The sequence below is a fragment of the Aethalodelphis obliquidens genome, unplaced genomic scaffold, assembly GCF_003676395.1.
Source record: "Aethalodelphis obliquidens isolate GAN/ISIS:26980383/991018 unplaced genomic scaffold, ASM367639v1 scaffold18, whole genome shotgun sequence".
NCBI lineage: Eukaryota > Metazoa > Chordata > Mammalia > Artiodactyla > Delphinidae > Aethalodelphis > Aethalodelphis obliquidens.
This window is the reverse complement of record NW_020837962.1, coordinates 1,694,262-1,719,758: the sequence shown is the minus strand read 5'-3', so window position 1 is coordinate 1,719,758 and position 25,497 is coordinate 1,694,262. Positions and strand designations below refer to the sequence as shown.

The following is a 25,497-nucleotide window of genomic DNA, read 5'->3' as shown; positions in this document are numbered from 1 at the left end:
AATGGCATTATTTCATTCCTTTTTTATGACTGAGTAATATTGCATTGTATATGTATACTACATCTTTTTTATCCATTCCTCTGTTGATGGGAAGTGCAGAGTCTTAACCACTGAACCACAGGGAAGTCCGTGCCAGTAGATTTTAATGTTCAGCTATTTGTTCTATAAATGAAACACTTAAACTTATAACTATATATTACAGAAACAAGGGGTAATGCTAGGTGATATGTTTTAACAAAGCTAGAATTTTACGTAAAATATCCATCCACTAAATATACAAAGCATATGTTTCTGATTTGTATTCAACTCATTCATTTTATTTGAGGTTTGGAATATGGAAATATTTAAAGAATAACTGCATCTTGAATTTCTAATTTGCATTCTGCCATCTTAATTAAGATCTCTGCTACATCCTAAATTAAAAACACATTTATTGTAGATCTGAAATCTATAGTACAAAAAAGTTTTGTTTTTAAATAGCTAGTTTCTATCCCTCTAGACTGCATAAGGGAATTCTAATAAAAAAGGAACTTACCAGAGAAGAATGATTGGTCTTTGGCAAATGTATCATCTTTTCAGAAGGAGCCAGTGCAGATACCTGAAATATTATAAAACTCTAATCAGCTTAAACATTTGCTCTTTTTTCTTTTGTAGCAGAACTTTTCCATAGTAATTTCTAATAAGAGAAAGATCAGTCTTTAAAATTTGAAGTGCTTTCGAGTTTTATTTAAAGCATAAATATCCACTGGTAAACAACAAAGTTTTCCTGACATTTCCTTTCATGGTGTTATGATGACAAAGAACCGTTGTCATGAGACGAAGTTATGATGAGAACAGTGTATCAGAGCCAGTAAAACAAAGCACAGTTTTAAGCTTTTTTGTTTCTTTGGAGAAAAGATCATTTTGAGATTAAATTTTGATAGTCCATAAGGTGAATTTAGATCTTGGTGTCAATTTAAACATATTTAAAGGACTCTTTTAAGATTTTAACATATTGCTCAACTTACTGTGGAACAAAATAAGTGTAGTATCCTCTATGCCTTGGATATTCTTGTGGTCCTTTTTGGAATACTATCATTTCAACAACATTACTATTTAGACTTCGGGGGTAATTCTAGCCACTAGAATTCTAACATTTAGATATGATCTAAGATTGGGGCGGGGCCAGGGGGCGGTCCTTTCTAAGGCACATAAAAAAGACCAGCAAAATGTAAAGAAGCGTTTAGATACTTCTCCCTTTTTAACCAGAATTTATCTTCAGATTAGGTAAAGTTAACAATCAGTGTATCTCAGTTGAGCTATTCTTGTATTATGCTGAAGTCTGTGGTTTTCTGGGTAGCAGAGTCACACTAAAATACCAAAGAAGCTAATAAGATGGGAGTATTAGTAATCAAGGTTGAAGTCAGTTAGGCAAAGTCTAGAAATACAGGCCAAACATTTTCATAGATATTACAACTGATACCACATTCACGTACCTGGGTTATTTTTCAGATTATTAAGACTGCTCTCCAATAAATCATTACTATCATTATCAGTCAGCAGGGGCTGGGCTGGTAAAAATAGCTTGCCAGGTTAGTAGAATTTATTTGCAAGGAAATATATACATATCTATATTTCAGAATTCAAATATCTGGTTCTACTTCACATGCCAACTATTTAATAGCCAAGGAATGTTCTTACCCTGCGTGAAAACTGACCCAGAGATAAGTATCCTCGTTTCCAAAAAAAGTACAAAGTGAAAGGAAAACAAATAACATAAAACCATATCCCTTAAAGCAGGGATCAGCTGGCCATCATCGTTCACTGCACATCTCGGAGGTTTACTGAGGAGCTGGCTGTCTCGGGGCCGTTTGGGGACAGAAGTCACCTTGGAACATAGGTGTCAAGACTCGTGGAGGAGTTCCTTCATTTCTGTTTGAAAATGAAATTGCCATCTTTAAAAAGTCAAGTTTTTTGTACCATCAACACTTACTAACAGTTACTTAAAATTGAAATCAGTGGCAAAATGAAAACAAAGCTCAGGGAGAGAGGCGACATGGGCATGGACAGTCAACTGCACCCACACACATCTCCCAGGCTCAGCGGGGCCAGAGGGCGTGACCCAGCATGAGTAACGCCACCAGGAATTTCCATTCACCCATTAAACAAATATTTATTAAGTAACTAGTACGTGCCAAGCATCATATTTCTTGCTGCTAATAGCCCTCTGAGTTTTCAGGTCATTTATTTTAAGGAGGGAAAATACAGTTTGCTATTTTTTAAACCCAAATGCTTCAACAAGAGAACCGATTTTGATTATTATAATGAATTGGACAGTTGTTCGGGGAAGTGGAAATGATAAAGCCATTTTCCTTTAAGATAAGGCTGTTGGGTCCAAGTAGCAATCAGTGCAACGTTTAACTGATTTATTACAATAGTACTGTCTCTTTCCAGTAAGTGAATACTTAAAATCTACTTAAAGAAGATTGCTAGTGGGAATAGCCTGTTGGGTTGTTGATGCTTCCTTTATTACTATATGACCCCACGTTGAGATTCAGTAACTGCTTATTTTGGCCTAGGCAACGAATTCCCTTCTTGCTTTAAGTGTGAGGGGACTGTCAATGCATAGGTCAATCCTATCAATATGTTCTTCAGGTTTTCTCCTGCTGCAAGAAATGGGAGGGGCGGAGGGCGATGGGATGGTTGACAAGAGTGCTGGTCAGGTTTGGAGATGGGAGCAGAAGCTGTAAAGCACATTGAAGGACACATGCGTGGAGTGGGCCTCCAGGAAGTGGAAGCTTTCTTACCAGAGGCTTCCTGACGGTGGATCTGGGGTGTGGTCGAAGGGATTCACAGACTAAATATCATATCTGAATTAGCCCGGATTAGTGTGACCTATAGGGCAAGAAAACCTTTCAAGTACCATGTACTGTTTTGATCATTTTTACAGGAGTCTTGGACTTTCTTTCTGCCAAAAAAGGACAGTTCTGGCCATATTTCTGAGAAAACACTAGAGTTTTGTCAATCTAGCCTTATTTAGCTTTAGCTTTTCATTGCTATCGGGGCAAAGAGTAAATCATTGGCTCGACGGACGTAAAGCATGTTATTCCACCATCTGGGTCTAAGACATGACACTATATTTTTCTTTTGTTTCTTTTCTAGTGGACTTTTTAAAAAATGAGGTCATCCCCTTTATAATTTTGGTTTTTCTCTTTTCACTGTCATTGATTTCACAGACTTGTCCCCTTTCTGCCTTTTCCACCAGTTTACTTCAGTGTCCCCAGCAGTTCCTGAATTCTTGAAAACGCCTACTGCAGACCAGCCCCCCACACGGTCCACAGCGCCTGTCCTCTCCACCAACACCGTGTCCTCAGCAAAGCCTGGGCCAGCACTGGTGAAGGTGGGTACCCTGCATGCACGCTGCTTTGAGCGTCTTTACCTTCAACTGTGGTGTGTAGCCCTGAGCACAGAGGACAAAGGCTGTGTCCACGTTGCCCGGCCTGCCTTTTAGCCTGAAGCCTTGAAAACAAAACCACAGAAGGACTTGCTCACCCAGGCCTTCATAACTGAAACCACCACCACCTTCAACAAATGACCTCTCATTCGATGGTCACAGAAGAACAGCACAAAATTCAGTCTGTATAAAATGACTGCAGCAGTGCAGAAAGACTTTAGGAATCATTTTATCAGCAGTTCCCTATTCTGCTTCCACCCAGGCCACTAAGATGAAACAAACAAGGGAGAGAGAGACAATCTATAGTACTTGGGATTCGTGAATCTCACAAGCAGATGCCTGTAATGGTAACGTGATTTGGGGCTTTATACACAAGGTCAAACTCAGTGGTGCTGCAGATATGTGACAGGTTAAAGGTTTTTGAGAAGCAAACACATTTTTTTGATTTAGCAGATTTGGCCTGATACAGCTGGATTTGTTCTTCAGATAAGCTGCAGATTCGTGGCACTGTTCCATGCATTTCACTTGGTCAAAATAATTCAGTTAGAAGTTCCGAGGAAGATTCAAATTTTCAATATATAATACATTTTTTAAGTTTTTTAACGTGTATTTAGAACCGGTAAATAAAGGGGGGGGTGTTACAAACTGAGGAATAGTTTAATCATTTCAGATGTGACTTTTGCCAAAACTAGCAGAACACAGATCTCAAACTTTTAGAACTGAAAAAGGACCTCAGAGAGCTAGCTAAGCCTCTCAGCACCTTTCAGATGAGGAGACTGAGGCCCAGAGAAGTGAGGAAGTGACAAGGCCAGAAGGACCCCGTCTCCGAATCCCAGTCTGGCCTTCATCCTTCCTTCCCAGTTAGCCGTTGCAGCACTCCTGGAAGGCAGCTAGCCTGGGGCGTGTTCCTCACTCCCCTCGTCCCCAGGACCTGTGCTTGTCCTGACCTCCCTGGAGAGAAGGCGCTTTTGTTCATCCGTGTGCCCAGGTGTCCATGCCTTCAGGGCACGTACCAGTGTATTTCACCGTCTTCACCAGAAATCCCAAAGGGTGGCAAGTGTAACCATGCCAGTAAAATCAGCTCTTACCTCCTCTTCCCACAACCCCCAGCATGTCCCACCAATAGCACAAAGGGGGTTCGAATGCCAACCCGTCTTTCCCTGCAGATACTGAGAATTTGTTCGCTGCCTCTCCTGCTCTCTGAATTTCTGCTCCTCACTAGTGTCTGTCTTTAAGGAGGGCTTTAGTTCTAGAGCAAAAGGCATTGTTTAAGAATGTGAGACCGAGGGGTCGAGTAGACTATCCTGGGAACTCTGCCAGTAGAGGAAAGCATAGGTACACATTAGGAAACAGACCACAATTCTTTGGGGTTTTTCTATGAGGAAAGCTATTTCCCATCCTCAGTCCTAAGAGAATAGACATGTGCAGGCTAACAGCTAACAGCCAGTTTAGTCTGAGGAATGCTGGTTATTATATTTCTGTCCCCTTCTTGACTGTGTCTGGGTCTTGTTTTATTACATAACAATTATAGTCAACCCTTCTTAACCCAGACCCCATTCATTTTATGATCAGTCTGAAAAGATTAGAAATAAAATTTATTATTGATAAAATAAGCAGATGACAGTGAATTGATTAATATTGTGAGATTGCAGGAGGAGGCTGTTTTAGCGACAAGAATATTGTCTAACATTGTGATGTATTTTAAGTGCCTGATAATTCAAGTGATTTCTAATTAGCATACACATTTATCACTCATTAATTCAGCAGATATTTATAGAGCACCTTCTGTGTGCACCAGAAGGTGCCAGCCAGGTGCTGTTCTGGGTACGAGGAGTAGATAAAGCAGTGAAGAAAACATCACAGTACCTCCGCCTTGGACAGGAGCTGGAGGTGAACAGACATAAAACACAGAGTGTGCCGGGTGGTGAAGATCGGGGATGGAAGCAAGGGGAGACGTTTCTGTTTTAAGTAGAGTGCTCTGGTCAAATAAGCAGATGACATTTGGGCAGAGATCTAAAGGGGGTGAGGGAGTAGCTGTGAGGACATCTGTGGGCAGAAAATTGAACGTCACTGAACAAGGAAGCCAGTTCAGCTGAAGAGAGATGGCCAAGCAGTAAAAAGTAAATATTAACAGTGACGATTTCTGATATATAGAATATGGTGATTTTTCTTTTCTTCTTTATTTCTATTTTCTGGGTTTTTTTGCAATGTCCTAATTCTTTGAATGTGAACTTATATAACATGATCACAGTGATAGCTATATTTAATTTAGTACTTCTCAAAGTTTTCTTACTAAGTTGGGTATTTTACCTAAAGCATCTTAGAAATAATTTTCTATACCTTGTGGTTTTGTGCTGTTTTGTTTTGTTGGTGGACTTTTTTTTCAGATGAAGTTATCTTACAATTTGAATACTAAAAAGTAGAAAGTGATCTGATAACTTATAAATGGAGGAGGTGAAAAGAACTCAGAAAAGTCATCTGATTCTTAATCATAAGACAGGGTCTCACACCCCATTTTCAAAATAAAAATGTAATATTTCTGAAAATTTTTAAAAAATTCACATTACTCAGTATTCTTTTTTCTGCATATTTGCCTTAGAAATTCATGGCTTTATATTCTGCTTTATTCCCATTAGAAGCATTTTTCTGCTTTTACATGTCACCATAGATTTTTTTTAATGACCATAAAATATGACATAGTTATGGTGAAGTATACTTAATCTTTTCCCTATTGTATATTTAGTGTGAGACCTGTTTTTCACTAGGAGATAGTATATGTAAGTACTCGGCAATATCTACACAAGAGACCCAAAGTAAATGTTTGTTGAACTTGAATAGATAATGCTGAGCTGAGCATCTTGCCCTTAGTCTAAGGGACCAGTGCATCAGGAGAAGTCAGTCCTTAGGAGCAAGATTTTTGGTCACAGGGAGTACTCGGATGTTCTCACGGCTCTTAAAATGTATTTAGTATATTGCTCTCCAGAGCAGCGACACCGATTTCCAAGGTGCGTTGCGTTTTCCTTTCAAATCAGTTAGGCACACAGTACAATGGATTGCATTCTCTTAGAATCTTCTTACTGTCTTTTTCTCGAAAATAGCAAAGCCATCCCAAGAATCCAAATGACAAGCACCGTAGCAAAAAGTGCAAGGACCCGAAGCCCCGGGTGAAGAAGCTGAAGTACCACCAGTACATCCCGCCCGATCAGAAGGGGGAGAAGAGCGAGCCGCCCATGGACTCCAACTACGCCCGGCTGCTCCAGCAGCAGCAGCTCTTCCTGCAGCTGCAGATCCTCAGCCAGCAGCAGCAGCAACACTACAACTACCAGACCATCCTGCCTGCGCCACTCAAGTACGGGCTGGGGTCGAGGCCGGCTCCTTAAAGCGGGGTGGACTGTGGGTGTTGATGAGGGACCATTAGTTGCTAAAGGTTGGATGTTGTGATTTACTTGTGCTCAGTGATTCTTTTCATTTTATTACCATCAAAGCTCACACAGTGTCTGAAGTCAGCACAGTGAGAATAGCCTCCCTTCCAGTCCATTTTTTGTCCTCCAGAACAGGTTCTGAACCTTTCAAGTTAGAAATGACTTTTCACAATTATTCATCCAGGAAAGATCTGCCTGTTCTTTACCTGAATAGTATTAGATGCTATGAGAAAAGCATAAAAAGTGTAAACCTGGTGGGCTTCCCTGGTGGCACAGTGGTTGAGAGTCCGCCTGCCGATGCAGTGGACACGGGTTCGTGTCCCAGTCCAGGAGGATCCCACATGCTGCGGAGTGGCCAGGCCCGTGAGCCATGGCTGCTGAGCCTGCGCGTCCGGAGCCTGTGCTCCGCAACGGGAGAGGCCACAACGGTGAGAGGCCCGCGTACAGCAAAAAAAAAAAAAAAAAGTGTAAACCTGGTATAAACAGTTTAAAAAAAAAAAAGTGTAAACCTGGTATAAACAGTTTAAAAAAAAAAAAAAGGAGGAGCATAAAAGCTGGAGGCTGCAGTGGTCAGGGAAAGCTTTATGAAAAAGGCGGGATATTTACATGGGAAAGGGCCTGAACCTTGGGAGGAGCCTTCCAAGCAAAGAGGAATGATCTGAGTGCAAGTGTAGAGCAAACAATGCCTATTTATTACATGGTGAGGAAAAAAGGCCTGAATAAAGAATGTGGTTAGTTTTTAAGAAAAGAGGAAGACAGATTTGAGTAGAGCCAATGTCTAGAGGAACATGAAGTTGGGACGACTTTAATCTTGATACAGTGGATGTTTCAGAGGGCCACAGTGGCATGGTAAAATCAAAATGCATGAAAGAACAGTTTGACACCAGTACTGGAGGGGAGTCTGGACATAGGAAAACCAGTTAGAAACTCTGCGGTAAAGTAGACGCAAGGAGTTGAAAGGGCCCTGATAATGGGAAGGCAGGAACAGGTGACAGATGTTTCAAAAGACAGTAAAAGGTCTTGGTGAGCGATAACTGTGAAGAAGGAACACGTTTCCAAAGTTTGAGCCCAATCAGGAGGGACAGAAGGGAGTAAGTTCTGACGATTTCTGAGACTGAATTCATAGCAGGACATGCACAGCTAATTTTAATTATGTACTAGAGGAAATATCTAGATAACAAATCCTCAGTACACTTTTCTGGGAAACAGATAAAAATGCAAGGACTCTGTCCTTCATTTCATTCACTTTTCAGGAAAAAGGAATATTTACAGTCAACTCGAGAAAAGGAACTTTAGAAAAAGATCCAAAATCTCATGACAGGGAAAAATGGTACTCTGTGATCCGTGCACTCAGTTTATGATTACATGATCTATAGAAGCTTTACTTCTGTTTTCCACACGTAGGCTGAGCACTCCTCCATGGAGAGCCCCTATTTTCTAGGAGTGGAAAAGGATTAAGACTTACTAAAAAGCTTCTCTTTAAGAAATATCTCCTCATACGCTAATAATTATCAATTCACTTTTTCCTTGTAAGATACAAATATCTTGAGGAAGATTAGACCTATTAGTCATTCAGGCCTTCCTGTGAAGTACTTAAATCGAAAACACCAGGGCACAGAGATGAAGGAAGAAAGAATTTTTGTAGCATGTTATTATTTTAAGAGCAAGCAGGCCTGAGAGAGCTGTTGACATTGGAAGGGACCCAGGGAAGGCCAGAGAACTGGACGAGTATCAGAGACAAACCACCGCTGCTCTACAGCTTCATCCAGGACCCGGGGCGGCGGCCCCCACCATCACCACCACTGGGCACCAGTGAGGATAACGGCAACGGTGGCTCCCGTGTAGGTGCCACTCTGGGTGCCTGAGCGTGTGCTCAGCATCCTCCTCACAGTGACCCTCAGAGGAGTTGATGTTATTCCTGACCCCCTTCCCAGATGAGGAAAATTAACTGCAAATCCCATAAAAGGTGGTGTCTGTCCATGAAATAGTCTTTTCTGTAATGCAAGAAATTGTCTGTATGGGGCCAACTTTGTAGATGGGAAGAAAACATCTGAGGTGTGAGGTACCTGAACTCTGAAGTTCTTTGTGTTTCCGTGAAGGCTTCAGTCCCCCTCTCCTCCTCAGACATTCCTGCCACTGAAGTAACCAAGCCTCCTGCCCCAGGAAGGCATCATCCAAAAAGATCCAAGAACTAGGAGGAAGAAGGAGGCCTCATCTTTGTGTCTTATTGCACCAGCCAAAGAGGGAATGCCAGTTTTGTTTAATTTCCAGGCCCTAAAAATGGAGATGTTATTTTCTAACACATTGTTTCTTTTTACCGAAATTCCATACAAGAAACTGAATGTGGCAGTTCTCTAGTGCCCGCAGTGGTGGAATTTTACTGATAACACAGCCCTTTGGTATCTTGGAAGAAGCAAGAGCCTGAAGACATGGGGCCTTCGTCCCAGAGTGGCCACACGCTGACAGAAAGGAAGGGTCCTGGAGGGTCTCTGGACCTCGGGATCCTCAGCTGCACAGTGATCACATTCATCAGGCATCCATCCCCCTTTCTTCCCTCTGGTTGATTTGGGGAAAAAAATAGACCAACTTATTTCAGTTATTTTAAAAGTTGAATTCAACACTGTACTGTTAATCATAGTAACAAGTAGAGTATTGTAGAATCTCAACCAAAAAGACAGCATGAACAGAATAATTAATTTAAATCACGCATTCTCAAGGAGAGCCTATCATTCGCAAAGGAGCAAAAGTTCCTTGGAGGGAATTTTACACTTTTTATTTAATAAAGAATAGACCTACATACATAGCATGTGGACAAAAGCGCAGTACATCTGCGGTATTAAAATTTCATAGGGAGAGCGATTAGGGAAAAAATGTCTGAAAAGGCTTCTCGGGGGGACAGTAATGAATATAAGGCTGAGAAACAATGATTAAAATAAAATGTTTTCGTAATTCTAAAATAAGATTTAAACGTTGAATTTTTAGAAAGAATAGTGATACATTTTCAGATATTTGTCATTTCCTCCAAACTTCAAGAAACTTCATTTCGAATACTTCAAGTATTTAATTTCAGCAAAATGCAGTCAGGTTTAAAAAGACTCAAATGTATGTCAAGAATTAGCTGTTGACGAGGCCAGAACTGGCTTCAAACACAGGCTTCCTAAAACCCATCTGAGAAAGCTCACCCAGCCGTGGGCCTCGCCCCATAGGCACCATGACCTGGATCCCTATTTCAAAACACGGAATTCAGGGTCTCTTTGGCTGCAGTACCAAAGCTCACACTGACAGTAAAGCCCGAGGCAGCACTGGAATTGGCTGTACAGTATCAACCACCACGTGCACCTTTCTTTAATGAATATCAACCAGCCAGAAAAGGAAATGCCATTGTTGCCAGGAGTATTACAGTCGGAAGGGGTCGGGAGGACCTCGCTTTGACATGGAAAGGAGTTTCGGGAAATGAGTGCAACAGATTCACCAGTATTTTTTAAATAAGCTTTTAAAAATGTAGTGTATGGTAGAGAAGTCCATAAATCATAAGTGAAAATGGATGCCAGAGCAAGCACACTCCTGTAACCACCTAAATCAAGAAACGGAGCCCTGTCCGTTCCATGACCACCACCTCGCATCCCCCAGCAGCGACTGTCCTGACTCCTATCCCATAGGTCAGTTCCACTCAACATTATGTTTGTGAGATGCATCTTTCCTGATGGCAGACAGCAGCAGTTAATTTTTATTGTTATCTATTCTGTAATTCATACGTAATGAGGTTAAGCACTTGTTCACATATTTATCGACCATTTGGATATACTTTCTTGTGATATGCTTGTTCACGATTTTCCCAATTTCCCATTGGGCTTTTCTTTTTCTTACTAATTTGCAAGACTTCTGTGTGTATTCTAGATGAGGCTTTTGTCAGAAATACGTATTACAAGATCTTCTCCCGGGGCTTGACTTTTCACCCTCTGAAAGATATCCTTTTTAGTGAGTACTTTTTGTGTCCTAAGAAATCTTTGCTTATCAAAGGTTACGAAGATATTATCCTAAGTTTTCTTCTCAAAGTTTGTTTTCCAATCACATTTAGGTTTTGGGATGGTGTGAGGGTAGGGGTTGATCAGAAGCCCTGTTCTGCTCTGTGTGAATATCCAATTTAGCCTAATTAGCATTTATGAGAAGAACCACCACACTGCAGTGTCGCCTTTGTGATGACTTGAGGGTCCTTGTACTTGGGGGTTTGTTTCTGGATTCTCTAATCTCTCCCATTTGTCTATTGTTCTGTCCTTGCATCAGCATCACCATAAATTTTGATATCTGGTGGTATGATGCTTCCAGCTTTGCTTTTTTACTTCAAAGCTGTCATGGCCGTTCTTGGTCCTTTGCATTTCCATATAAAGCTTTGAATCACCTTCTAAATTTCTACCAAGCAAGCAAACAACACACAAAACCTGCAGGGATTTTGACTGGGGTCTAATTTGACTGACGTCTCTACCATATTGAGTCTGCCAATCCATGACCAGGTATTTTTCTCTTCGTAAGTTAACAGATTGTTAGCAGGAGCAATGTCAATCCCAGAAATTATGTTATTAGAAACTCTAACTTTCTTTTTCTTTTGAAGGCCACTCAATGACAAGAATAACAACAGTGGGAATCCAGCTTTGAACACCACCACATCTAACACACCAAGACAGAATACATCTGCTCCTATGAGAAAGCCAGGGCCTCTGCCTTCTAGCTTGGATGACTTAAAGGTGATCATTGCAAGTGGGGTTTCTTCACCCATAAGTACCGCAGAAATGTAAATGATTTGCCAGATTTGCCTAGCAGGTGTAGGTAGTTCCTAATAGATATTCACCTTTACCACCAATAGGATAAACTTTATAGAGGTACTTTCTTTCTACGTCCATTAAGTTTCCTTTAAAATGACCAGGAATAAATCTCCACTTATTGAGCAAATGCCATGTGCAAGCATCACACCACTCCTAACTCCAGAAGCAGATTTTTTTCTTCCCTATTCATTGCCAAGTTTGGGAGAAGCAGGAAAATGTAACAGTTAAGAACATGATCTCCAGGGCCATCCTTCCTGGGCTCTACCCCCGCTCAGCCTTCTGTTATCTGCGGTAGCTTGCACTAGCAATGCACCCTCTCCCCATCTGTAAAATGGGAATCATAATACCTGGACCTCATGTGAAGATTAACTGAAAGAGTAAAGCACTTCTGGCAGTGTAATTACTCAATAAATGTAACTGTTAGCATCATCATTTCTGGTAATCTTTTGATATAGTAAAGGAATTACCCTCTAATAACCCTTGCTTTATCACTGGCCTTTCGAGTCCTTTAGGTCTACAGCTCTGTGTTTTTGTGTGTTAAAAAAAAAAGTAAAAGGAACTGTCCCACTTTCATATATGTAGTAATACGGAGATGTCTGACAGATGTAGGCACCTTTTCCATCTCAAAAGTGCACTGAAGGTTTGTGAGAAGGTCATAATACGAAAAAAGAGATCTTGTTTGTTTGTACTTCAGGTGTCGGAGCTGAAGACAGAACTGAAGTTAAGGGGTCTTCCGGTGTCAGGCACCAAACTGGACCTCATTGAACGCCTGAAACCCTACCAGGAAATGAACAGCGGTGGTGCTGCTACCGGTGGCATCGTGGCCCTGTCAACATCTGCCATTGTCCCCAGTAACCCAGAAGTTACCATGGCCCTGCCAGTGACAACACTGCAGAACTCGGTGACCAGCTCAGGCTCCACTTTCAAGGGAGAGCTGCCATCCGCTGGATCCAGCAGCACAGCCCACGTGGACAGTGTTAGCTCCCCGCTGCCCATCTCACCCGCACCCTCTGAACAGTCCAGTCTCAGCGCCGAGGACACGAGCGTGGCGGACACGTTCACCGAGATCATGACCATGATGTCCCCGTCGCAGTTCCTGTGCTCGTCGCCTCTGCGAGCCACGAGTACAGAGGACAGCCTCAGCCCCACCAGCAGCACGCTGTCCACCCTGGAGCTCGACGCGGCCGAGAAGGACCGCAAGCTCCAGGAGAAGGAGAAGCAGATCGAAGAGCTGAAGCGGAAACTGGAACAAGAGCAGAAGCTCGTGGAAGTTCTGAAGATGCAGCTGGAGGTGGAGAAACGAGGGCAGCAGCAGCGGCCACTGGAGCCCCCACCCAGCACCCCGGCCCCTCCAGTCCCCAAGTCAGACCAGGCTCGGGGCGGCACCGCTCCCGCCGCCAAGGACGAGGCCCTGGTCCCCGACGGCCCCAGCCTAGTGGCCGGCCAGACCCTCGTTGCCAAAAAGGCCATAGTGATCAAGCAAGAGGTCCCCGTGGCCCCGGCCGAGCCACCAAGCCTCGTCCCGCAGTTTTACGTGAGTTCCCAGGGCCAGCCGCCCGCCGGGGTGGCTCAGCCACAGGCTTTACTGACCACGCACACCACGCAGCTGCTGCTCCCCGTGTCCATCCAGGGCTCCGGTGTCACCTCAGTGCAGCTCCCAGTAGGCAGCCTCAAACTCCAGGTGTGAAGTGTGTCTTCTAACTCCTTTGCCTTACAGTTTGCATGGACCAGGAATTGCTTATGGAGATTCCAGAGCTGAGCTGCTTCCTAAATGCAGCCAAGTCAGGCTTCACGGTTGCAGGAAACGTGTGCACGTGTTGGGGGTTATTCACAAACGCAAACAGCTGGCACTGTTTTTATATAGTAAAAACACACAAGGGGTGCTTTTCCCTTTCTGCTGCCTTTCACCCCAGCACAGTATTATTGTGTGTAGACATTTTAAAATACCAGTGGCATTCTCATAACGATGCCAGCTACTGTCCTGAGTGCTTTCTGTGTTCTAGGCACAACACCAGATACTTTAGATGGCATGCTTCCTTTAATCCTCCCTTCTCCCAGAAGACCCAAGTGAGAAAGCCCCCTTCTAGAAAGGAAACCGAGGGCTTCAGAGGTTTAATAAGTTGTCCAAGGTCAGAGCTGGCACTCCAGCCGAGGCCTCGGACTGCAGAGCTCTTGCTCTCACGCCCACTCCCGTGCTCTGCCTCCTAAATGGAGTTCTTAAAAGCCACCGCTGAGGTGAAGATGCCTAAACTAAGGAGAATGCGACCACAGATTCAGGAGTGAGGCTGGTGTTGAGAAACGATGAAGCACTGGTGAGCATGAAGTTGACTTTCATGCCAGCATTGCCTGCAGCCATTTCTGTGCAACTCGATTATGGAAGGTTTTTTTAAACAAAATGTGGGCCACGGTACACAGAAACCATTTGGAGTCCTGCTTCTCTACCCTGACCACCCAGAGAGGAGCAGTCTTGTACCCCCGGGGTTAGGAGGCCTGACCCAAGGGCCCTCGGCATGTTCTGAAGTCCTAACTCCCCTGTTTCATCTTTAGAGTGTCTGAAACTGAAAGTCTGCTCTGTGATACAGCTTTCCTAAACATTTGTTTTCCTGTCCAGCTCTTCCATGAGTTGATGTTCGAGGACCAGGAATTACGTTTTATTCTGGGCCTGTGAGCGCCCAGCCCGTGGCTGGCTCTCCCATAGGGAGCACATATTGCAGCTTAAAAGCAGGAATTTGCACAGTCAGGCCTCACAAATTTCCTTGCTGCTATTAAAATTATTATTATAACACCTGACCTATTTATTATGTGTAGAGCTGCTATAGGTTCTTTTGACTTCAGTCATCTATTTTCCCCAAATTTTCAAATGAAAATCTTAGCCACTTAGGAAAACAGTAAGAGCATGGAAATAACTGGTCTGGTGTTTAACTCTCTGGTTTCAAACAGAGGTTCAAATTTATGTGCCAATGAATTGGAGTGTGTATCTATAAACATTTTATCTTATTTTTTTTTTAGATGTGATCCCCAAGTGACCAGTTACTCCACATCTAAACTCTTCATTCTAACCTTGATTTTGACAATTCATTTGATTTTTTTTTTTTCCCTCCTAGACTCCACCACAAACAGGCATCCAGGCTCAGACTCAGATAGCAACTGCCACCTTGTCCTCAGGCCTGGCCCAGGCTGCACCTCAGAAACAAGACACTTTCACGCCACATGTGCTCAGTCAACCTCAGCAAGTCAGAAAGGTTGGTGAATGCTAATAAGTGACAGACTGTTGCTGATTTTTGTACTATCATCCGCCGAACGTTCAACAAGCATCTTTATCGGAGCCTCCTCCGTGGGAAGCTCCTGTTTGTTCTTTTCTGTGATCCATCTCCCACCGGGTTAGCTTTGGGTCAGATGCCATTTGGCTGCAGAAAGAGTTCCTTATTACTAAAAGATAGCTCATCTTAACAGTTAAGCCCCTTTTCCAAGAAGTTTCCAAACTATTTTTTCAATCCTCATATATAGAATTTTCTAGGTTTTAAATTTTCTTTTCAAAGTAATCATTTTGTGGGGGGGAAGAAAAGTGCCCTGGGAAAAGGTATTTGAAGGTGAAAAAGACACTTGTTGAAATGTTTATCTTGAGTGAGATCTTTACATATTTTTAAGAGTTTGCCCTCTCAGGGATTAAGAGCCAGGCGGCCTAGGTCTGGCTGGCATTCTGGCTCGCCACTTCCTCTGTGTTGTGCCTTATGCAGGATTCATGTACCGTCTGAGTGTCATTGTCCCCATCTTTAAAATGATGGTGCTGATCTAGGGCTCAGTGTCCTCTACAGGACTTCCACTAAGAGTTCTGCTGAAGAGCCCCAAAAGTCACCCAGACTCCCTCTTATCCAGTAGGTGGAGCTATGTGCCCATCTCCTCGCCAGAAAAATCTTAAGGCCTCAAAAGTAGATCTTACTGTTTTAATCCTTGAGAATGATTAATCCCAGAGTTTTAATCTTCAGTGTAAAAGAACCCCGATAATGAGGTACACCTGTAGCTATGCCCCAGGCTGGCGTGAACACTCTGGGCTAAGGCAAAAACAACTTGAGGAACAGACAGAAATGACCTCTTGGGACAGCGACAGTCATGTTAACACACATGCTCTCTTGGAATCTCCTCTGAGGAGTGCAGTGAGCAAGGAGTTAGAGGTGGGCCCAAAAATAACAGTTTAGTAAGAAACTTAGTGAATATTCAAATGGTAAGACAGTTTTCTTTGAGGGAGGAGAGAGAAAAACAACATATAGATGGATAAATAAGAAGAAGATAGTTATAGAACTTATCACCCAGAGAAGTTGTATTGTTTGGAGGGATATACACACACACACACACTTTCATGCTTAAGGAATACTTACACACATTTACAGTAAAAATATATAGGTTAAGTTTTTCTCTTTCAGAATACTAGTAGTATAAAGTATATTAAAATTTTTATGAGCAAACCAGTTCTGTGAAATACAGTTACAAAATCAACGTTATGGCCATACATTTGCAACAGGCCCTAAAACCCTTGGCTCTTGATGGGAGCTAAACAACACACTTTGTAATTCCACAGGAAGAAGTTCTCACCTCTGCCTGACAAAGCAGAAAACAGCTTCTCAGAAGGGGGCAGATTTTAAATGAGGCCTTGCAAGGATTTGGAGAAATTTTCAGAAAAGTGGAAAATTGAGTGTGGCCACAGCACGTGTGGCCTTTCAGTTAGGATGGAAAAGGGGCCAGGTAGTGAGAAGGTTGACATGCCAGCCAAAGATGAGGATTTTACCCCAAAAAAGAAGAGAGGGACTCGATTGCCGCTGTGTGTGTGTGGAGACTGTCGTCATGGCAGAGGGCTGACAGGCAGGTGGGCGCAGGTAGACAGCAGTGGCACTTTTCCAGTGATGGCTAGTGAGGACCCGGATCAGGACAGCAGACCACAGGTCCCGACCCAGGAGGTGTGTCTGAGACGTGTGAGCGGTGAGGGCTCCCTTTACCTAAGTTTCAAAAATAAATAAAGGCAAAACCAAGAATTATTTTTGCGCAGAGGCTGGGGGCAGTGGGAAGAAAGGGGAAAGTTTAATTTGGAACATATTAACTTTGAGACGTCCCAAATGCGTGTTTGTAAATGTTACAAGTGTGGCTTTGGCGCCTGGGAGCAAGGCTGGAAGAGAGAGGTGGGCTTGGCAGCTATGAGCTAAAGAGCCCTGAGAGCAAATGAGGAGAATCATACTGAGCTTGCCCACAGCGCACTGTCCCCGCTGCTGTCCACGACAGAGACCACTGACGCTAGGGAATCGCGGCCTGTGGGCCACACGCAGCCCCGCCCGTGTCTGTAGGTGGAGCTGTCCTGAGCCACCCACGCTCACTCTCATCCGGGCTGCGTCGGGGCCGCAGGGCAGGGCAAGCAGTTACAGCAGCTGCTGCACAGCGCCCGGCCCTAAACTATATGCTCCGTGGCTTTCACAGAAAACATTTGCCAACCCCTGTTCTATTTTTTTTTTTTTTTTGGCTGCACTTGGGCTCTAGAGCGCAGGCTTCAGTAGTTGTGGCGCACGGGCTTAGTGGCTCCGCGGCATGTGGGATCTTCCCAGACCAGGGCTTGAACCCATGTCCCCTGTATTGGCAGGCAGATTCTTAACCACTGCACCACCAGGGAAGTCCCGAACCCCTGTTCTAAAATGTGGTTTTCTTTATTAGGAAGAGCAGAAGAACAAATTGATGGGCAAATATTTATTCATTACAGGTTTTCACAAACTCAGCATCCAATACAGGGCTTCCGTATCAGAGACCACCCGCTCCAGCGGTGCAGCAGCCCTTTATCAACAAGACAAACAGCAGCATCCTTCAACCCAGAAGCACGCCACTTCCCTCCCTGCAGAACGGCCCCAACCCTCCCAACAAGGTAACCCAGCCCACGGGGCAGCGGTGCTGGCACAGACAGGGCGCAGGTTCAGCCCAGAGTCCCAGGCTTCAGGCCCGGACGGCTGAGTGTCGGCATTAACAGGGGGAAACAGCCGAAAGTCCCGGGATAGGACTTGTTCCGGGCCAGCTTAGCCGTCAGCACAGTGGGGGTGGCCCGGCCCGCCAGCGCCTCAGCCTCACCCCCCAGGATCCCCGGGGGGCCAGCCTGCCGTCGGGCTGACTCTCCTCCTTTGTCTGCCGCAGCCCGGCTCGCCCCCTCCGCCCCAGCAGTTTGCGGTCCAGCACTCTCTGTTTGGGAGCCCGGTCCCCAAGACGAAAGACCCTCCCCGCTACGAGGAAGCCATCAAGCAGACGCGCAGTGCCCAGTCTTCCCTTCCAGAGGTAAGGAGGCCGCAGCTCTGATGGGGTGGGTCCTCTTCAGCTTGAAGCCCCGGTCTAAGATGGACTTGCCTCAAGAGAGACAAGTTTCATGACTAGTAGCCTTGCTTGCCTTTTAAATGCTATTTAAAATCAAAACATCATTCACTTCGGAGACTCCCAGCGGTTTTCAGCAGCCACATAACCTGCAGTTCCTATTTACTCAGAATTTCAGTGTTTGTCTTTAGCTAACTTCTCCTGGGGGCCAGAGGCGGGTTGTGTTAGGGATAGATGTGTGTATGTGTGACCAGGGCAGGTATTTTATACAGGACCCTTTTCTAAAGCCACCATTTGTCAGGCCAGCATCAAACTGACCCTCTCCTGCCCAGATGGCCTTCCAGACTGCCCATCACCCTCTGCTCCAGCAGGCAGGCTCACGCAAGCAACTCTGCTCATATCTTGAGCAGATGCACTTCGGAAGGGACAGACTGAGGCCCTCCCGGCCCCGCCATGTACTGATTCCCGCCTCGTAACCGTGCGTCCCTCTCCTCTGAGCCTGCCTTGTTGCTTTGATAAAATAGGAGCCGCACCTATTCCAGAGATGGAAAAAGATAGATAGAGCTCCTGCTTGTAGAAGCACCTGGCCTCCGGTGGGCGCCGAGAAGGACAGTCTCATCAGACCTTACCCTGAACGCGCCTCCTGGGCTCGCTGCCTACTTAAAGCTTAAAACTCACCTCACTTTCAAGAAAGAACCTGAGGATGCAGGGAGTGAACCTGATGCCACTGCACGGGTGCTGACAGTGGAGGGAGAGGTGTGCTGATCAGAGGTAGACCTTCTGCTCTCACAGCCACAGCAGATGCACCGGTAGAGTTGTGCTGCTTCCCTCGCTCCCACAGTCTCCATGCAACTCCCTGGGGCCTCCTCGTGCAGGGGGGTGTGCAGGGCCAAGGACTCAGCACTTCTGCGCAAGCGGCAGCCGTGGCCACCTTGACCTATGTGGTCGCGCCAGCGAGCAGCTGCAGACACTGCTCCGTGGCGGCCAGAGTGCCTGGTGTGGCACACTCACACAGGGCATGCAGGATGCCCGGGCAGACTGCCTCCTCGAGGAAGCAGACAGTTTCCATGTGCTTCTTCGCATCCACTTACCGCCGAAGGAAGGTGACTAACTGTAAAACGTTCCTTTAGTTCCAGACTCAGCCAGGGCCCCTATATGTGAGGAAAAGCCACATTTCAGAAACTAGGTTTAGATATTTGCAAAAAGAAGTGAAACAAATGGTGCTGGCCTAGGCTGTGCTCCCCTTGGTCCATCCAGAAGGAACATATCTTCAAGAAAATCCTTCCAAATCTGACTCTGACGTATAGGTTACTCTGTACCATTTCCTTCACCAGTGTGACGACAACAGAGAATCATCCTCTCACCTTAACCTGAGAGAGCTGATTGGAATCCCTGCCCTTTGTCTCTGGTTCATGCATCTAGACTGAGGGAGTCAAGTTCTGTTCGGATGGGGAGCTAGCTGTGGTTCCTCTTTATATACCACTAAGCATCAAAGTCCAGGGATTCTGAGGTTTTTAAAATACATTTACTCGGACTTCCAATTCCACTACTGGCTAAGTAAGTAAGTAAGATAAGAACTGGCTACCAGTTCAGTCTTCCCACAGATAACAGCTCTAAAGTCTGGTTATAACACAAAAAGCAGTCCTATGAAGTCATTGAAGAGTGACTAGAAAGAGTCATATTCTGATGAGGAGTCTGCACTGAGGGGAGGGGGTTAGAGGGCATGAGTTCCCTCTTCCTGCTGCTTTTACTCTGGGGTCAAGCTAAGTGGTGAGGTTACTGGTAGAAAAACCACAGCCTTTATGCCTTGGGAAACCAGAGGACTGGTTCCTTGCCTTCTGGGTTGCTCTCAACTGAGAGAGGAGATGCCCAGATTCTGTCTGCCCACATCTCTGGCTGACCCCTAAGCCACATAGGTAGGGAGTAGAGTCGTAGCAGATCAGCTAAAGACAAAAGATCTGACCTGAGATTGGAACTTCTGCCCAAGAAACATTTTGAGGTTCAAGTCCAACCCAAGTTAACTGCCTACTAAAACAAAAGAAACCATTCATCTGAGAAAAATGACAGAATACAGTCTCCACGATTTGATATCCACGACAGCCGTTCATAAGTCAGCAATGTACAAAGAATCAGGAAAATGGGACCCTTTCTCAAGGGAAAAAGGCAATCAGCTAAGACCAACCCCCAGCTGATTTGAATGTTAGAATTTGCACACAAAATTTTAAAACAACTATTATAACTATCAATAATGTAAAAGAAAATATACCTGTAATGAAGGAAAAGATAAAGAACGTAAGCAGATATAGAAATGCTTTTTTTTAATGAATGGAAATTCTAAAACTGAAAATTACAGTGTCTGAAATGAAAAAAATTATAGATCTTAGCAGAATGGAGATGGCAGAGGTAAAAAAGTGAACTTGAAGAAAGATCAATAGAATTTATCCAATCTGAATAACAGAGGAAAAAAAAAAAGATTTTAACTCATTACTGACCATGGGATTTTTGCAGAAATTAATGCCTGTGGCTGGCAGTTTTTATTTTGGCCGGCCAAAAATTAATTCTGTTATTTCACTACCACTTCGTGGGGTATTACATTCAGTATTTACACCTGACACACTGTAAAGGCTTCTAATTTTCATGAAATGTTGTCTTCAATCCACTCTTCTGTAGAAGCAAAGGAGCATTCTCCAGCACCATGAGTTTCATTTTCACTTTCCATATCAGTATCCATCACTAAGGGTTTTTGTCTTTTTGTTGGTCCAACAGTCACATCATCTGAATCAGAACTATATTCTGAAGTACTATCAGAACTTCTGAGACACTAGTATATATGTCGCTCAGACAATCAGAGAAAGTATATGCATAAAATTCACTGAAAAACTCTTCACTCAAAATTTCGCGATGCGTCACTTTTGAAAATTTTACGTTTATAATAGACACAAGGTTGGAACAAAACCTAACAGAGGAAGAAATGTGAATGATAAGGACAATCGTAAGTTGTATAATGAACCCTTGATCAATTTTAAGCTCTAACAACTTCGCACAGTTATATTAATTGTATCACTCTCTAAAAATGTATTAATACGTCTCCAGTCAATAATGTTCGGGTAACAAAAGACGTATTAATACATCTCCGGTCAATAATGTGTTAAAATAGGTGAACAGAGCCTCAGAGACCTGTTATTTAACATCAAACAGTCTAACATGGGTATGATAGGAGTCCCAGGAGACAAGAGAAAGGAATGAGGCAGGTAAAATATTTTAAGAAATACTGGTCAAATTTTTTACAAATATGATGAAAGACAAGTTTACAGCTTTGAGATGCTCAATGAACACCAAATGGGATAAACAGAAGGCCTCATCATATCCCAGTAAAATTGCTGGAAGCCAAATTTAAAGACCAAATCTTGAAAGCATCAAGAGCAAAGCCGTACAATACACACAGGGTAACAACTACCGTTGACCCTTTAACAACCACCTTTGACCCTTGAACAACACGGTTTAAACTGCACAGGTCCATTATACACAGATTTGTTTCAATAAATACATAGTACAGTACTATACAATCTGTGGTTGGCTGGAACCATGGATATGGAGGGCCAACTATAAAGTTACACATGGCTCTTCCCTGGTGGCACAGTGGTTAAGAATCCTCCTGCCAATGCAGGGGACACAGGTTCGAGCCCTGGTCCAGGAAGATCCCATATGCCACGGAGCAACTAAGCCTGTGCGCCACAACTACTGAGCCTGCGCTCTAGGGCCCACGCACTGCAACTACTGAAGCCTGCGTACCACAACTCCTGAAGCCCATGCACCTAGAACCCGTGCTCTGCAACAAGAGAAGCCACCGCAGTGAGAAGCCCGCGCACCACAACGAAGAGTAGCCCCCACTCGCCACGACTAGAGAAAGCCCACGTGCAGCAACGAAGACCCAACACAGCCAAAAATAAATTTTAAAAAATAAAAGAAATAAATTTTAAAAAATTAAGTTATACACAGATTTTCAACTGCTTGAGGGTGGTGGGCAGTGCCCCTAACCCTCATGTTGTTCAAGGGTCAACTGTATTTGATTTATGGCTGACTTTCCATCAGAAACTATGGAAGCATGAAAAGAATGGAACAACATCTTTAAAGTTCTTGTGGGGGGCTGGGGGTGGGGCCACTGTCAACCCACAATTCTATATCAAGTAAAAATATCCTTTAAGAATGAAAGTGAACTAGAGAGAATTTCAGGTAAGGAGAAATTAAGAATTCATTACTAGAAAACCTGCATTATAAGAAATGACACTGTCTTGAGGGGCTTATAAAATATATAGCTATAATACTTAAAATAACTAATAAAGAAGCTTCCCTGGTGGCACAGTGGTTGAGAGTCCGCCTGCCGATGCAGGGGACACGGGTTCATGCCCCGGTCCGGGAGGATCCCACATGCCGTGGAGCAGCTGGGCCCGTGAGCCATGGCCGCTGAGCCTGCGCGTCCGGAGCCTGTGCTCCACAACAGGAGAGGCCACAACAGTGAGAGGCCCGCGTACCGCAAAAAAAAAAAAAAAAAAAAAAAATACATCTGCAAATTCTTTGACATCCCTCCCTGGGCTGAACTTAGTGACTTGCTTCTAACGTATAGAATTGGCAGAAGAGATGGTGTGTGGCTTCTGAAACTAGGTCATAAAAGCGACCCCGCTTGCGCTCTCTTGGACTGCTAGCTGTGGGGAGCATGCCGTGTGGACCGTTCAGCAGCGCTCTGCAGAGGCCCATGTGAAGAGGAACTGAGGCCTTCCATCAACCACCACCACCTTGTCAGTCATGAAGTGAGTCACCTTTACAAGGACATTCTCCAGCCTTGAGATGGCTGTAGCCCAGCCAGCATCTTGACTACCACATCCTATAAGACCCCACGCCAGAACTGTCCATCTAAACCATTCCTAAATTCCTGACCCTCAGAAACTGTGAGAGAAAATCACTGTTCAGTGTTTTAAGCCACTAAGTTTTTTTGGACTAATTTGTAATACAGCAATAGATAACTAATATATGCATCTGCAAGAGGCATACTTTAAATACAAAGACACAGGTTGAAAGTAAGTGATTGGAAAAAGATATACCATGCAAACAGTATGCATGAGAATTTCTGGAGTAAGCAGAAGATGGGAACAGACATTTCATCAAAGAAGATACACAGATGACAAGTAAGCACATGAAAAGATGCTCAACATCATTACTCATTAGGGAAATGCATATTAAAACCACTACTCACCTGTTAGATGTCTAAAATTAAAATGACTGACCATACCAAGTGTTGACGAGAATGGAGAACAACTGGAAATATCCATTGCTGTGGAAATATAAAACAATATGATCACTTTGGAAAACAGCCATCTCTTAAGAAAGTTGAACATACACCTGCCCTATGATTCTGGCATCCCATTCCTGAATATTTACCCAAGAGAAGAGAAAGCGTTGTGTCTATACAAAGACTTGTACACAAATGTTCACAGCAACTTTATTTGTAATAGCCAAAAAATACCAACAATCCAAACAAACTGTGATATTTCCATACAATGGAATACTTCTCAGCAAGAAAAAGGAGTGAACTGTTCCTCAGCTGTACTCTACAGCATGGTTAAATCTCAAATTTATTATGTTGAATGCAAGAAGCCTCCTCTACCCTCCCCCTGCTAAAGAAAGTACATACTGTATGACTCCATTTATATAAAACTCTAGAAGACGTAAATTCATCTGTAATCAAGGAAAGCAGATCACTGGGTTGCCTGGGGATGAAAGGAGCATTGCAAAAGAGCATGAGGAAACTTTTGGGGAAACGGATGTGTTCATTATCTTGATTGTGTTGATAGTTTTGTCGATGTATACATGTGTCAAAACTTATCAAATTGTATACTTTTGTAGTTTTTTGTAGGTCAGGTAACTCAATAAAGCTGAAAAAATATAGTATGAGCACCTTTATACATACCTTATATTTTTACATAAATGCAAATGAATAAGACATTTTTAAAAGAAAGTGTCAGAGGCCTCTCAAAATGCAGCCAGTGACAGAAAATAAGTGTATAAGTCGGCTGAGCTGGGTAAAAAAAAACCTTAGATTTTGTACAATTTTTTCACCCCATTCTCACTCTGTCAACTTACCAGCTGCGACACATTGGGAAAATGGTGTAATGTCTCAGGTGACCTCAGCGTTTTCAAAATTATCAAATGATAGATTAGGCTAGATGTTCTGTAAGGTCCGTAAGTGCTCCCAGTTGTCTAATGCTTCCAGGTTTGTACGAAAGAAAGCTAACGTATATTCTCCTTTGTTGTAGATTTCCAATGCACACAGTCAGCAGATGGACGACCTCTTTGACATTCTCATTAAAAGCGGAGGTGGGTCAAAGTCACATCAGACCCCATAGGGGTCTTATCACAGGTTTATGAAAGTTTTCCTCTAGAGCTCACAGCGTATCTGAGTAGTGAGAAACATATTCTTCTAATTCTACCTCAGTTTACTCTTTTAAATCTGTTAAATTTAGGTGATTAAAATGAAGGAAAAGCCATTGTTTCACTATAACACAGTAATTTAATAGACTTAGCAATAGATGTATGCCTGTTGATAGACTACCTCAAAATAGCTCAGGAGAACCAGATTTAAAGACCACATTGAAAAACTTCAAAATTACTCCACGTAAATGTTGTTGTGATGGGATAAAAATTCATTGTGCATTAGTTTCATAAAACCTAGTTACCTAGCTTGGGCTCTAGTAACTTTCTTAAAATTCAAAGGGAAGCACTTTCTACATATGATTGAAAATCTTAGATTTTTACAATTTGTCATCTTAAAAAGGGATAAGGGACATTAACCACAAAAAAAAAAATCAAGGATCTCTCTGCCTCAGCTTATTATCTTTAAAAATAAGTATAAAATCAGTATTTCAAAGCTTCAGATGCTATTTTGGAATATTTTTAAAGTATTCTCAAATTACCTTGGTGAAAGAGTTTTATTCAGGTTTTTAAAGGGATCAAAATTTCTCCATTCGTAGCAGGTTCTGTTTGATTTTGAGCTTAATGATTTTGTCGTAATGTTTGACAAACACAGAAAATTCTTCATATTTGACTATAGATCTACATGTGCAAATAGCATTTTCTTTTTAAACTCATGATGTATATCTAAGCTATGGAAATTAAAGAAATAGATATACCATGGCCTGAATTTAAGGTTAAAAACAATAATAAAATGCTTTTTGCCAAATCTGGGGAAAATACTTTTGGAAATGATTAAAAAGAATAATGTTTACAGCCTAAACTTGGAAATTAAAATATGACAAAGTCACAGTAACAAAATAACAATTGAGTTATTTTCTAAAAGGGATGATTTTTTATGGCAAAGTATCCAATGAGTATATTATTTTATCTTATTGTATACTAACTAATACCAGTAATAATGAGAACAGAAATTTAAATAGTTGATTGTAAAACTAATTATTTAGATTGCACTTTCAGCTTT

At 43.2% G+C, this 25,497-nt stretch overlaps 1 protein-coding gene and 1 long non-coding RNA gene across 13 annotated transcripts in view; one reads left to right on the top strand and one right to left on the bottom strand.

Moving 5' to 3' along the window:
• LOC113626185 (uncharacterized) overlaps window positions 1-25,497 on the bottom strand; it is a 77,576-nt gene that overhangs the window by 13,501 nt on the left and 38,578 nt on the right. The window contains exons 3-5 of one of the 2 annotated variants that reach the window (XR_003435079.1): window positions 23,260-23,337; window positions 18,687-19,159; window positions 536-598 (exon numbers count right to left, since the gene is read on the bottom strand). This is a non-coding gene — a long non-coding RNA (uncharacterized LOC113626185). Of the gene's footprint in view, window positions 1-535; window positions 599-17,968; window positions 19,160-23,259; window positions 23,338-25,497 lie in introns of those variants that run through there. The other variant, XR_003435078.1, reaches the window with a different exon arrangement.
• Window positions 1-25,497, top strand: part of MRTFB (myocardin related transcription factor B) — a 281,537-nt gene that overhangs the window by 249,315 nt on the left and 6,725 nt on the right. For 9 of the 11 annotated variants that reach the window (XM_027117339.1, XM_027117340.1, XM_027117338.1 and 6 more), the window contains 8 exons: window positions 3,245-3,379; window positions 6,532-6,782; window positions 11,465-11,597; window positions 12,370-13,356; window positions 14,780-14,917; window positions 17,416-17,574; window positions 17,838-17,975; window positions 24,320-24,380. In XM_027117339.1, coding sequence (XP_026973140.1) covers window positions 3,245-3,379; window positions 6,532-6,782; window positions 11,465-11,597; window positions 12,370-13,356; window positions 14,780-14,917; window positions 17,416-17,574; window positions 17,838-17,975; window positions 24,320-24,380 — 2,002 coding nt within the window. The remainder of the gene's footprint in view (window positions 1-3,244; window positions 3,380-6,531; window positions 6,783-11,464; window positions 11,598-12,369; window positions 13,357-14,779; window positions 14,918-17,415; window positions 17,575-17,837; window positions 17,976-24,319; window positions 24,381-25,497) is intronic. The other 2 variants (XM_027117346.1, XM_027117348.1) reach the window with 2 other exon arrangements.